This window comes from Eschrichtius robustus, chromosome 12 (assembly GCF_028021215.1).
Source record: "Eschrichtius robustus isolate mEscRob2 chromosome 12, mEscRob2.pri, whole genome shotgun sequence".
Classification (NCBI taxonomy): Eukaryota; Metazoa; Chordata; class Mammalia; order Artiodactyla; family Eschrichtiidae; genus Eschrichtius; species Eschrichtius robustus.
The window spans coordinates 101,502,308-101,517,512 of record NC_090835.1 but is presented as its reverse complement, the minus strand read 5'-3'; the positions used below and the strand labels follow the sequence as shown (position 1 = coordinate 101,517,512).

Genomic DNA, 15,205 nt, shown 5'->3' with positions numbered 1-15,205 from the left:
GAGATAAATGCAAAGATAGATAGATAGATAGGAGATAAATAGAGGAATAAATAGATTGGCTTTTGACTTGGGATTTTAATGAATTAAACTGGTACTAATAATTTAAAAAACAGGGACATGGATTTTAACTCAATATTAGTAAAAACTTTTGAACTGTCAAAATGTCCAAAATGAGTTGGGTAGCCTTGAAATATAGTAAGTGGTCCTTCCCTGAAACTGTTAGCTTAGATTTTATGACAACTCAGCAAGAAGCTGTTAACAAGCATCAACTTTTAGGTGGAGAGGAATATAGTAGAAATGAGGGGTGGAGAGATGGAGCTTAGTATTAGAAGTCCTTGTAGTATATTCCTGCAAAATCCCTGTAAAATGTCATACCAAGAGAATACTTAAAAACTAAAGGCCTTAAAATATTAAATGGCCTGGTTATTGTTATTTGTTCCATGTTATGTAAGAATTCAGTTCTTAAACGAGAAACAAACTTAAGATAAATATACATTTGTCTCTTTAAGGTAGGATTAGACCATGATTGACGTCAATTGTTTTCTTCCTAGGAATTTTCTACTCACTCTGAATCTTTTCAACAAGACGTAATAGGTTAACAGGTCACTGATGTATATTTAAAAAAAAAAATGTTATATACCATCAGCACGTTTAAGAACGTTAAATTCTTGTTTGTCTTTGGAGAGATGAGTACAACACCCATATGTTGAGAATGCCAATTGAATTAATGATTCTCAAACTATATAAGCTATTGCCATATTACAATTTGAGTAAGAGAAAATCCAAAGCAGTTTAGGTAACATAAGATACTGAACAATCATGAAAATTAGTGGATTGTGAAATGAATGACCACTCACCGTCACCGATGAAGCTGGCCCAAGACTCTCCAGCTTATTAAAGAAGGCATAAAGTATATGAGAGTGAAAGAATTTACAATGCCTGAAGCTCAAAATACACCCACTCAATTGTTTCCTTGATGCTGTTTGCAAACTATTACAACAGAACATTATCTATTTTACTTGTCATTTGTGTTTTTGCATCAGATAAATCCCTACATTGTTTCCTGCCCAGTTTTGCCCTTTCGTCATTTAAATCATACAGCTTGAATCTGGACTGACTCATAATCTGAAACTCTTGGATATTTAAATCTTATCACTGATGTCATATTAGGTTTCCAGACAGTTGGCTAAATTAATTCTACTCACCTCATTCTCCACCTCTCCAACTGAATCGTGTGGTATCCATGGGGAAGAACCTCCTGCACCATACTCTGCCCATTTTCCAAACTGTACTAAACTCAAAAGCAACTAGTCACACACTATGCTCTGGTGGATCCCAGACAGTATGAAAGGATTCCAATACTATGTGTCCAGAATCTAGGACACCATGTAAACTTGATAAATACTGAATAAAAGAACACCTGCTCCTCGATGCATCAGGGCTACGTTTGTGCAGGTTCATTGTCTCATTAAGATTGCTTTCAGCTATGAGCATCAGAATGTTCATCCAAGAGTATTGAACAATAAGTGCATTTAATTATCTCGTGTAAAATAAACCTTGAGACAGGTAGAAGGAGGTCGTAAGCAATAGTTCGACATAACAGGGTGCTGGGTTGGTCTCTCTCCCGTTTTCTTCTTCATGTAGATGCTTCCAGAGTCACATCCATACAACAAGGGCCCAAGTGGGAAGGAATAAGAGAGTGACAAAGAAGCATTTCCTTCTTGCTTGTTTCCCTTTTAAGAGGAAGAAAGCCCAAGCTGCTATCTTCTTATATCTCATTGGCCAGAACTGGGTCCGTGATCACCCATAGTGCATGACAGACTGGGAAAGTGTCTACCATCTTCCATCACTGGAGGCAGCATCACTAATTAGAAATACAGGGAAGAAGGATGGCTGCTGGAGTGCCCAGCGCAACACTTAACTCTGCTTTTATAAGTAAGGGAAGTCACGAGGGTCAAAGCCTTCAATTCCCCTATGATGTCAGTGGTAAGAAAATTTGCACTGTTATTTTACTTACACAGACATGGATGAGGAAAAAGGTGATACGATGTAGGACTTATCATGGGACCAATGACTTGCTTCTAGCCAACAGGAAATGACAAAAGTGAAGGGGTTTTGTAGAAGTAATTAGATCTCAAATAGTGGATTTGGAGTTAATCAAATCCTGTTTATCCTGGGAGGTCCTGAGTTAATCAGGGAAAAGCTTCAGGGGCCCTCCCAGAGGTGACAGACTCCCTGGGTGGGCTTTGTGAAGTAATAGTCATGGTAAAGGAGCCGCATTGCATGGAACTGTGGGTGACCGCCAGGCAAAAGGCAGCAAAGAGGCGAGGGCCTCCATCATAGAGCCGCAGGAAATAAATCCTACTAAGAACCTGAATGAGCTGAAGGGAATTCTTCCCCTGTTAAGCCTCCAGATAAAAACGCAGCCCTGCCAACACCTTGATTGTAGCTTTGTAAGCTCCTGGGCAGAGGGCCAGCTAAGCTGTGCCCAGACTCCCTGACTCATGGAAATCATGTGATTAAAAAATGTGTATCATTTTACGCTGCTAAGTGTGTATAATTTGTTATGCAGCAATAGAAAAGTAACACATTATATTTATTCCTCTGGTATCCCTTTTCTACCATTAACATCTGATTTTCCCCCTGCAGTCTTTTATTTATTTGTTTGTTTGTTTATTTAGGGGAAAGTCTTCTTTTATTTATTTTTTTCTTTTATACTTTTTTCTTCCAGTTTTATTGAGATATAATTGTCATATAGCACTGTATGCAGGTCTTTTATTTACTAGAAAATACTTTGTTTCTCAAAAATAAACAGGTCATTATTTTCATAGTTAAAACATAGGCTGGAAAGCAGATCATTGTGGAGGGTAGTAGAGAGAAGGGAAGCCTCCTTCAATAATAATAGCTAACATTTATTGAGCATTTACTATGTGCTATGAGCATTTACACTGCTCCATTTATTTTTAACATACAGATTTGAATTCACTAAAATAAGGCAAGTACTACTAGCTCCATTTGAAAGATTTTAAAGACTTTTTTTTTTTTTTTTTACAGAAACTGAGGTACAAAGAGTTTGAGAAACTTGTCTAAGTTTACTCAACTAGTAATTCGTAAAGCTAATTTGTTTGGGTTTAGGTATTACAGCCCCAGAGCCTATATACTTAGCCACTAAGATGTATTCCTTCTTAGTAGGATTAGATGGTCATGCTTTAGCCATACCTGATAAGATAGAGACATCAGTCAATAACAACCTAATTGCGTGTGGATCCTTGATAAATTACTGTCAGGAATATTCCTCCATAGGGATTTGATCTGATGTGCCATTCTAGAGCTGACTTGCTTAGCATCCCTCCTGCATGGCATCTTTTCTTCACTCACATCCACCCAACTCTGTGGAATACTCCAGTAATACTTTAAAACATTATTTTTTAAAAGCCACTAAATGCACACACTAAAGTCTCCTTATGACTCTGAGGCCAGCCAGGTAGGTGATATGCTATAGTGGAAAGAGAACTGGAAAGGAACACAGATGAACTAGTTGAGTGTTGGAAAATAAGTCACCTAACCTCTCTGGACTTTGGTTAGATGATGTGTAAAATGGGGTTAGGCACATCTATCACCAGGGTATTGTGAATACCAAATGGAAAAAGAAAAGGTATGGGAATGAAATTAAGAGATTTAAAACTGTAAAATTCTGCAGAAGTGCATGTGGTTAGCCTATTGTCAGAAGAGTGAGCACACAAGATTATTTTTTCTGTGTTGTGCAGAATAATTCTGAAGGGGTAAATGTTGGAGACGCCTAAGAAAGCTTCTTAGCATAAGAGCTTTATATTTAAAATACCGTATGCTTACACATATATATGGAATCTGAAAAAGAAAAAAAAATGGTTCTGAAGAACCTAGGGGAAGGACAGGAATAAAGATGTAGACGTAGAGAATGGACTTGAGGACATGGGGAGGGGGAAGGGTAAGCTGGGACGAAGCAAGAGAGTGACACGGACATATATACACTACCAAACGTAAAATAGATAGCTAGTGGGAAGCAGCCGCATAGCACAGGGAGATAAGCTCCGTGCTTTGTGTCCTCCTAGAGGGATGGGATAGGGAGGGTGGGAGGGAGGCTCAAGAGGGAGGAGACATGGGGATATAAGTATATGTATAGCTGATTCACTTTGTTATACAGCAGAAACTAACACAACAATGTAAAGCAATTATGCTCCAATAAAGATGTTAAAAAAAAAATCACTTGATAATTAAAGAAATAATAACTACTCTCCTACCAAGATAAGAAACGTTTTATTCTGGTCATAGTGCAGATACAATATTGAAGTAGATATTTGGGGTTGGTTCTTTGGGACAATTCTGCCATTTTTTTCAACCATTAGGTCTCAGGATATATTTAAATGGTGAAAAGAAAAATTATATTTTGAGGTGATTGTAACTACTCTTTTATTTGCTGAGATCACATGTGTATACCTATTTAACCCTTAGGAAGGGAGCATACACTGAAGGGATCATGGGTGGATCATGAGAGCCTTTTCCAAAAGGCAACATTTATTTTCAAGTGTTTAGATTGCTGAGACAAGGATTTCTCTCCAACGTACAATTCATCATCCTCCTTACTCACTGTAAAATCAATCTGTTCTGTTTGTATGACATAAACAACAAGTCATTTCTCAGGAATGAGGCAGACCATATGTGAAGGTGTTTTGGAAAAGCACAATAGGGAATACGCCAAAGTAGCATCTGCATTTTATTTCAATGTCAAATCACATGTGAGTTATAAAAAGGAAAGTGTATCACTTTTATTAAAGAATAACTTTCCTGTTAGTTAACTCATACCTTCCCTAAGCAACAAATGTAGGTCAGCCACATAAATGCCTGGCCGAGAACACAAAGAAGATGTCACTCTGTGTGGCCAGCAATATGAGCATTTAGCAAACATCTTGGCAGGAGCCCTCTACTCACCCCCTTGGCAGGAGGAAATTTACATTAATCCATTATATGCATTTTCCTAAGAATCAGCACTTTCTCCTCAATGTATTAATAAATATCAAAGCAGCTTGCAATTGATAGAAACAGGAAACTATTAAACGACTAGCAGAGTTCTAGGAAGAATTTATTTCTTTTATAATTTGGACTGGATTGAGATTGAAAGGAAGTGGCTTCTAATCCCATTTCCATTCCTTATTAGCTGACTGACCTAAGGCCAGTCACTTAACTTCTACTGGTCTCAGTTTTATACTGGTATAAACCAACGGGGCTGAACTAAATCTTCCCCAAGATCCCTTCCTGCTCTAAAAGTGTGTGATTCTCTGGTCACTTACCCATCCAGTCGTATTTGAGCGTTAATGGAAACACTTTGAGATTGTCTTGTTATGGAACCCTCTCCCCAGTTGCAAGTTAGGTACCTCTGAAAACTATGTTAACTTCTTTAAACTACCAGAGTGATATCCACTGCCTTGAAGCAGTCATTAGCACTACTTCCAGAGGAACTTAACACATAATCTGGCTGACCCCATGGGAGAAATCACTGTGCAGAGATGAAGGGAGTGCATTAGGAGGCAGGGAACCCAATTCACTCCACAGGCAGTGAGGTGCTATGGCTCTGCCTGCACAAGCAAATGAGTGCTTATTTATGTAATTAACTGAGTGGACATTGTAAACTTTCTCACTGAAGTATTTCCTCTCATAGGAAAATAAAATAAAATAAAAGCTTCCCGGTGGACAATATATTTTTTGACCTGAAATACATGTTCTTAAGTATGCATATAATTTTATCCATCATTAATGTGAACCTGAGGTAGCCTCTAGGACCCACTTTTATTAGTTTGACTAGAACAGAATATGTGTCACCTACAAAGCATCAGTGAGACTCTTACATCTACTGGTTTCAAATAGGTTATAAATGCTAAATATTAACAAGAGGTGGTAGAGGGAGTAGGGATAGTAAATTGGTGGCCGTGGCCACAGAGAGTATCAAACTTAAATCATTCCAGCTTAAAACCTTAGGGAGAAGATAGAATTTCTATTGCCAAGTAACAAAATATAAAATCCTGCGAAAGTGCTTTCGTGGCCTGGTTCAGATCATGTGCCCATCCCTTAATCAATCATAGTTGTCCTAGGAACATAATACACATCACAGCTCAACCCCTTGGGGTATGTAGGTATGTGTATGTGTGTCAGGGGGGAGGGTCTGCAATCATAAAAGAGGGTGAGTGAAGGAACCTGGGGAACAAACATGCGGAACAGGTGGAAACAGTGGCCACCACAGACAAACTGGCCCAGAAAATCTACAGTCATTTTGTCCCATTGGTCTTTTCTCCAGAACTTCTTCTGGAAATGCCAAAATTCTTAATATACCCTTATTTTTTATGTATTAATTCAATAAATATTTATTAAGTGCTTGTAATTTATCAATTGTTGTGAGTAGGCCAGGAAGAGCACGACAGACTTAATCTCTATCCCTGTGAAACTTATTAAACTTGCTGTCTAGTCGAGGAGGGGACTTACTGAACACCTAATTACCATGTGCTGAGTGGCATGAAGATGTGCAGTGTGTAACAGATAGAGCCAACCAGCAAAGGGGTAATGATGGAAATAAACCAGCTAGTACAAAAGTATCAAGGGATACCTTGGATATCTCATGTTATCTAAAATATGAGGAGAAGGGGACTTCCCTGGTGGCCCAGTGGTTAAGACTTCACTTTCCAGTGCAGGGGGTACAGATTCGATCTCTGGTCAGGGAGCTAAGATCCCACATGCCTTGGAGCCAAAAAAACCAAAAACAAAACAAGCAATATTGTAACAAATTCAATAAAGAGTTTAAAAATGGTCCACATCAAAAGAAAAATCTTTTAAAAAAATAAAATATAAATTAAAATATGAAGAGAAGAGTCATCCTCTCACAACAGCATATATCCCAAAGAGAAAACATAAACATCCTGCAAGGGCAGGCTTTGAGGCCCAGAAAAGATGGCTGTGATACAAACCCCACCAGGAACAGCCCAGAAGACTTTCATCTGTGATCACCTGACACTACGGGCAGCAGACCCACTGGGGTGAGATGTGCTGGAATGGTGTTCTCTTTTACACACTCAGAGGCAACTTAGTTGGTTATCTTTCTGGTTGAGAAAATCTAACAGTCTTAAAATTATGTTTTGGAAGCTCTTAAAAAAATGATTGGCAGCTACAAACAATGTAAACTTGCATCTGACTAGCTAAAGGTCTTATAAATTAAAAAAAAGAATGGAAGCTGTGATTTACTGAAACTTTAACAATCTACCAAGTTTACCAACATCAGCATGTTTAAACGAGGCATGGTAGGGGGGTTGGGGGAAGAGGAAAAGGTAGACCATATAAGACAGAGAAAGAAAATACCTACACTTAAACTTACTGCACTAGAGCAGCAGAAACTTCCCACACAATGTCATATATACCTTTGAAGCTGGGTAGGAGAGTATTCTGTGTTAAATGAATTTTATGGGGATTTGGAGAGGATTTAGGTAAAGGCTGCCCCAATAAATGATTTACCAGCTCTAATAAAACATCAAGGAAATTGTTCAGATTGTATCTCAGACCATTTAAAACACATGTTTATAGAGGTCTCAGCAGCCCCCATATCCTCAACCCTGGTTTAAAAAGAAACATTTAGAGTGGTTAATTATCCCACATTACTTTTTTTTTTAAATGATAGCAATTTCAAGAGAAGGGAGAGACTGGGAGTAAACAAAAACAGGTAGGACAACCAAGGAGGTTGGGAGAGAGACAAGCTGAGTGACCACTCACTCATCCTTTTATTCATTCTTCCAATAAATATTTATTGGTTGACTATTATAAACTAGGTATTTTAGAACTAGGGCCGGAGACCCAGGAGTGACCAGACAAGAAGGGTTTCTGCCTGCCTACAACTTCTTTTTAGTGCGAGGAAGCAGAAACATGCAAAGAAGTGGAATAAATATAAATATAAAAGATTAACTTATATTGTGGTAAGTACGTTAAAGGAGACAAACAAGGTGATGAGAAAGTAAATAACCAGAGAGGGGCAGGTATTACTTTATATAGGATTGTCAGGAAAGGCTTCTCTAGGAGGTAAAATCTAAGCTGAGACCTGCAGTATGTACTGCCTTCCATCCTACTAAGAACTGAGAGAACATTCCAGATGAAGGAGGCATCAAGTACAAAGGTTCTGATGTGTTAAAGACCTTGGTGTGTTTGAAGAACAGAAAGGAAAGCAGACGTGTCATCCTCAGGTGACCAATGCCCTCCATTTTAACCTTTGGAAAAGACATTTTCTTCAAAATTTATTATTATTAATGTTAATATTAGTTGCCTTTATTAAAAAACTAAATGTTCCAGTGACTATACAGGCTGTCTTATATGCATTATCTCTCAGTTTTCACAATAAACATAAAGTCCCACCATATAGCTATTATTATTCCAATTTGATACAGGAGAAAACAGCCTCAGAGAGTTTAAATGATTCAATGTTATATGGCAGCAGCAAAAAGGGAATTCACACCCAGGTCTATCCACAAAACCTACACTCTTTCATTGCTTTTTATTTGCTTGTGCACACAGAAATGAATGAAGCAGAATGTGATAGGCTATGTTTCCAAAGATGGCCACGCAATATCTTCCATCCCCGCTGTTCTTTTGCAATGTCATTTTCCCAATTTTGCATCAGGAGATGTAGTCTATTCTGCCCGTCTGGCCCTGTGATGTGTTTTGACCAATAGAATACGGTGGGAGTCACTGTGTAATTTTGAAGGCTTGACCTTAAGAGATCTGCAGTTCCCACCTTCTCTGCTTGGAAAGATGATACTTGGAACCCAGGCAATAAGCTGAGAGAAAGCCCAAGCATCAAGGGAGAGAAGTGGAAAAATGAGAAGTTCAGTTGAGAGCAGGAACTGAGGTTTCAGACGTACAGCCTCAATTAAGGAATCCAAGCCAGACCCCAGGTATTGGAGCTGCCTCAGCTAAAGCCTCAGACACAGAGCAGAGACGAGCTTCCCATACTGTGTCCTGCCTAATCACGAGAGAACAATAGAGAAACACTGAGGTCAGGATAGAGGAAGGGTGAACAAACTTTTTTGGTAAAGAGCTAGGAAGTAAATATTCTAAACTTTGTGGACTGTACTGTCCTTGCCCCAACTATTCAATTCTGCCATTCTAGAGAAAAACAAAGATAATATGTAAGCATAGGGGTGTGTCTGAGTTCCAATTAAACTTTATTTACAAAGACAGATAGAAGGCAGAATCTGTCTTGGTGGTTATACTTGCCAGTCCCTCATCGAGACTTAGACAATGAATTTACCTACTAAAGGAGCAATGCCTGAGAGTTGCTTCTTAAAAGGTCTATTAGAAACTGAAGCTCTGAGGTCCTTGGAAACTCTGAGGTCCTTGGAAACTCTGAAGCTTTTTAACTTTATGTGTAAAGTAAGAGTGACATTGTGAAGTTGCATACACTGGACTCTGAAAAGTCATCCCAACAGAGAGCTGAGTCATCAGAGAAAGCGTGGAGAGGCAACAGGGAAACATGTGGGAGCTGGGAGCCTGAGAGCTTCAGACAGGGATTGAGAATTTTGCACATGGTTCAACAGAAGCTCCAGCTCTCCTATCTGCACACCATACTGAGCACTTGGTACTTCTGCTCTGGCAGTTATTTTATTGAAGTAAATTTAATGTACTTGTCACCCCCCCCCCATAGAGACCATCACAAACAAGAGTTTCTTAAGAACAGGGAGCTTGTCTTTTTATTACTTGAAAGTTGCATTTCTTATCTACTTATTTTTTTCTAGAAGAGGCATGCATATTTCTTGTCTCCTGGGCTTTTTGACTTCCCTTCCTGCCTGATATTTTTCTTTTTTTTTTTTTTAACATCTTTATTGGAGTATAATTGCTTTACAATGGTGTGTTAGTTTCTGCCGTATAACAAAGTGCATCAGCTATACATATACGTATATTCCCATTTCTCCTCCCTCTTGCATCTCCCTGTTTCTTAAGCACAAGCCTGCATCTCTTGATCAAGAGAACAACTCATTGGTTAACCTGAAGACTGTACTTCAGCTGCTTCAGGAAAGCACTGGTGAAATTATTGAGACTTTTGCATTTAAGTGAAAACCAGTAGGACTTATAAAAATGTGACTGGATAAAGGAAATTTGAGCTGCTACCATTCCTCCTGATGATAGTTCCAGCATGGAAGAGTAAGAGAAAAATCTTCAGGAACCAAATCATAAGGCAGATAAATTCCCAGGGGGAAAACCATTCAGAGCATGGATCTTGAAGAGCAGAGAGGCAGTGGTTTGGAAGAGACGACTTTGACAAGCTACTCCATTTCTTCCTCTTTCCTAGGTTACTCCACGTGTCACACAGCCACTCACTGTGGTTCCTTCCCTCATCCTTGATGAATCCCACCACTGAAAAATCCTGTAATCGTTACCTCTGAGAAGCTCCACTGCTCACTTTTCTATGTATTTTTTCATGTTTGTTATACGTATGCTTGCATAGACAGATATACCTGTATACACATCTGCAGATAAAGAGAGCAGTAACTATGATCTGCTTAGACCTTAAGTGAACTAAGATTTGGAATGTGTATCAGCCCTAGCCATCCTCCCAACTCCATCTCTGGACACTGCCCACACCAAATTGTCAGTATTTCTCCACTGTAGTCTTCTGCCCAAGATTTGGCTCAAACTTTTTCTGAAACATCCTTTGCCAGGGCTTCCCTGGTGGTGCAGTGGTTGAGAATCTGCCAGCTAATGCAGGGGACATGGGTTCGAGCCCTGGTCTGGGAAGATCCCACATCCCATGAGCCACAACTACTGAGCCTGCGCGTCTGGAGCCTGTGTCCGCAACAAGAGAAGCCACGATAGTGGGAGGCCTGCGCACCGCGATGAAGAGTGGCCCCCGCTTGCCACAACTAGAGAAAGCCCTCGCACAGAAACGAAGACCCAACACAGCCCAAAATAAATAAATAAAACACACACACACACACACACACACACACAAATCCTTTGCCATTCTCAAGCAAATTCAAGCCATCATATTCTCCAGGTGTTTATGTGTGCATTGTTTTTTTTTAAAAAAAGTGTTGTCATATTACTCTGATGTTTAAACATACATATATTTCATTGGACTATGAGCTTTCCCAAATCAGGGCTCATATCACATAGCTTGTAATAAGCATGCAATCAGTATTTGTTGAGTAAATGACTAATAAAAGAATAGAATGAGTGAAGACTTGTTGAATTTAAATTTTTAAATAGAAAGACAGGATAAAGTTACTCACCAAACTGAAAATCTGTGTTTCTCCAGTTCCTCCAAATAAGATGTATCCTGAGAATAATCTTCAATTTCTCCAGTTTTCCAAGCAGTTGATGTTTCCTTCACAGAATGAAATGAAATTAAATAAATGGGGGAAAAAAGTATTTTAGCAGGGAGCAGATAGAAAGTTTAACTGGTTTCAGTGACAATTTTCCCAGAATGACTTATGGAATCACTGGTCATACAGAAGCATAGTTGGCCATGATTTTGCATTGAAATTATTGCTTTATATTCCAGATTCTCTCACTAAATTTTCATGTCTATATTGGCAGACTGTGAGATGTTCACTTTCGTATTATCTCACGTGGAGCAGATTCTATAAACGTTGTTAGAATGAAAACAACAACATCATAACCATGGTTATGGTTTTCGTATTAAATCAGGACTATTGCAAGTAAAGAAGATGCAGCTTGAACTAGCTTTTAGCAAAAAGGAATTTGGAGAAAAGTTTGACCAGCCGGGCTATTGAGAAGGCAAGGAGTCAGCTGGATTTCTGGACTAGGGGGGGCCAAGGAATCAAAGGCCACCAGGATTCCTTTTCCGCCCTACCTCTACTTTCTGTTTTAGCAGGCCACTTCATGCTAGCATGGGTTCCAAAAACTCCTGAGTTCCACAGCCTCAATAACATCAATTTAAACTCAGGACCATACAATGTCTGTGGAGCTGATTTATGAGAACTTGAGAAAATCATGTGACCCAGGATGATGGTTCCAGAAAACAGATTGCCCCATTGGAGAAACTAAACCCTATAATTCAACCAAGGATTCTGAGGAGCCCCTCTTTGGAGAGGAGTGGGGAGAGAGGGAGCATCTAACCTAGCCAGACTCTTCCCTCTTCCACCAAAACAGTTCAACTTTTATCTGTTTATATATTGAAGTCTCCCATACAATTTAATTACAAAATACTGCTGACAAAAAGGTATTTGTAAACCACTAGTCTACAGAAGAAGAAAGTTAGACATGACTGGTACTTATAAGATAATTGTGCTAATGTTCTTCTTTCCTTTTCTTTAGACCCTTCTCAAGTGTTTTTGATCATCATTTGTAAGCAGCTCGTTACTTGAAATTCCTTGATATCAATTCATACAAGTTTTAGCACAAATCTGTAGCTGAAATATTTTGCAATTGCAGAATGCTTTTGGGATGCACAGGTGGTGGTAACCAGGAAAACCCTGGAGTGAAACTCAGGTGAAATAGATGTGTCATCAAATCTCTACAAGGCTCATTTCTTTTATAATAAAATTGATTGATTTGATCACCTTAAGAACAAAATTCATTTATGAGAGCCATCAATTGAAAGTACCTTTGGTTGTAGTCTTTTTTATCTTTCTCAGACTCTATAGCTCCTGTGCCAATAAAGGTACTTTTAATCAGATTATTTACTGTTGGTATTTTTAACTACTCCATTCCTGAGTAAGTTAAAGTGTGCCAAAATTCTTTAAAATATATGAGAGCTCTGAATTGTCCCAACTAAACAAACATATTTGATTTGCACACCTTACCTGATTGCTAAAAATATGCTTTTGTAGGTATTTAAACTTTAAATTAGATGGCATTTATTTATGAGATGCTTAGATACTTTATTCAGTCTTACTAAATAGAAAGTTGAAACTGCTATCAAGAATTATACCAAAGATTTGGTTTACCCACCAAAGCTCCTGACTTGTTAAAAAAAATAGGTGTTCTATGATATAGTGTATTAAACTGCTTTCTATTTGGTTAATCAGTTAATATCTATCTTGATTGTTCAACTAAATTCGTGGTAAAAATGGTATGTAGTATATATTTCCATGTATCTTTCACAGCTCCTAACATGGTAATAAGCACATAGTAAATACTCAAGAATTAGTTATTAGAAGTCACTTCATTAAGTACTTATATTACAATAATGACAATGGACTACCTCAAGTTGCGAAGTCACAAAGAAAAACACCTGTTAACTCTAAAAATAACAAAAATTTTCTGAACCTTTGGATTTCCTTTAAAGAATGTTTAACTTAACGTGCTAAAAATTCCTTCAAACGGGTGTTTTGGAAGAAAGTCACAGACACTTGTTCATCTCCAAAGAAATGAACCCAAAGAGGAACAAAAACCCAAAGAAAATAAGAGTTTTAAATCTAAAAAGTTATAAATATGTACAGCAAAATTCCCAGGTGAGTGAGTACCAGAGTATGAGAGCCTGTTCACATGAATACACTCTTAACAATGTGAACAATCGACCAAGCACAAATTCTTATCTTGAATCTATGCCTAACAACTAATACTTTAAATAGGATATCATCAACATTTAAAGACAGAAAACAGATCCTCTGGCCCATTACAACTTTAAGTCCCTGAAGCCAAAGAACATCGTTATTAAAAAAATAATAATAAAGTCTATAGAAAGATGAATATCTATACTTTAAAAGAGAAATTGGTGGTGTAAATTTGTTCTGGAATGGCACGTTTCACATATTATCTGTATGGCTACTCAGAGTCTGACCAATCGCAGAACACAACAGCAAATATGTAAATATAAATTGCTAGAATTCAGAATATGATTTTCAAGTTCATGAGCTAAAAATTTGGTGTGTGAGGATGGCCATTCAAATACAGCATCAATGAGGAAGCAATACACATGCACTCTTTCAAACACAACACAAAATGAGAGCCAAGAAGTGTTCTAAAGAATTTTCAGAAACTAAAGTGTATTGTGTTGTAGTCAACAGGGCCAACAAGTGATGGTCAGAAGACTCTCATTTGAGTCTTCTCGCTACTTTGGAAACTTAAATTATTTAAAGTCCATGAATTGGAGTTTTTTAATCTGAAAAATGGAGATAATATTTATCTTGTATAGATCGCAGGATTTTTTATGAAGACAAAGTGATATAATAGCGATAAAATTCTTTCTGGGGATGGAAAGGATAGAACTTAACATGCTTTAGGATATTAAGGATATAAGTAGCATCTGGTACAATGCAATATATAGCGTGGGTGATCGAGGGAACATTTAACATCCTTTATTGTGCATTTATTACGGCATTTCTAAGAAGCTGCCTAGTAGAAAATACTATAGGAAGACTTAAGTCTTAAGATATTAATTTATTAATATTAAGATATTAAGATAATATTAAGATATTAAGACAAGATATTAAGTCTCAAAGTTGCCCCGGCTCGCCGCAAATAGAGAAAGCCTGCACGCAGCAACAAAGACCCAACGCAGCCAAAAATAAATTGCTTAAAAAAAAAAAAAGTTGCCCAGCTCATGAAATGAAAGACTCATTTAATTGTGTTATATGATAGAAAGCAAAGCTCAGGGTTCCTACCTTGTCATTTAGAGGTTTTTACCCCTTAGCAATAATTCCTTCCATGGACCATTTGGTTAATGAAGAAGGGTGATGGTGACGAGACCGATGAGAAGGTGAGTCTTTGTGCAGAGAAAGAGGGCTTGCAGTTCACAGGTCAGTGGCACCAGTGCAGTGGAAAAGCATTGTGGCTCTGGCACAATTAAGCTCCACTTAGCAGCAGCATTTTTTCCCCAAACTCTTTACAGGGTCTTTGTGCAGAGCTCTGGGGAGCACTGTTCATCTGCCCATCTGGCCAGATGATGGGCAAGGGGATTGTTTCATCAAAAGGGAGAGCCTTAGAAAGAGGAAATAGTGAATAAAGAGCTGAATCCTGAGGATTATGAATGCTTTTGAACTGCCCTGGGAAGATCAGAAGTGAGCAGCCCCATTTTTTAAGAAGGCAGGGGAGGACAGTTTGGGGTGGACGCGCGGTGCTAAGAGGCTCGTGTTAATAGGATCACAGAACTGCAAGTCATCGATAACAACAACAACAAACGCCAGGTGCATCTGAAGTAACAAAGCAAATAAACATGACATCATGTTCAGTTCCA

General features: G+C 38.3%; 1 protein-coding gene across 1 annotated transcript in view; it reads right to left on the bottom strand.

Moving 5' to 3' along the window:
• Nucleotides 1-15,205, bottom strand: part of LOC137774129 (uncharacterized) — a gene marked incomplete at its 5' end in the record, with an annotated part of 281,651 nt that overhangs the window by 130,638 nt on the left and 135,808 nt on the right. Inside the window, 1 exon segment of the mRNA XM_068559236.1 lies at nucleotides 11,295-11,389. Coding sequence (XP_068415337.1) covers nucleotides 11,295-11,389 — 95 coding nt within the window.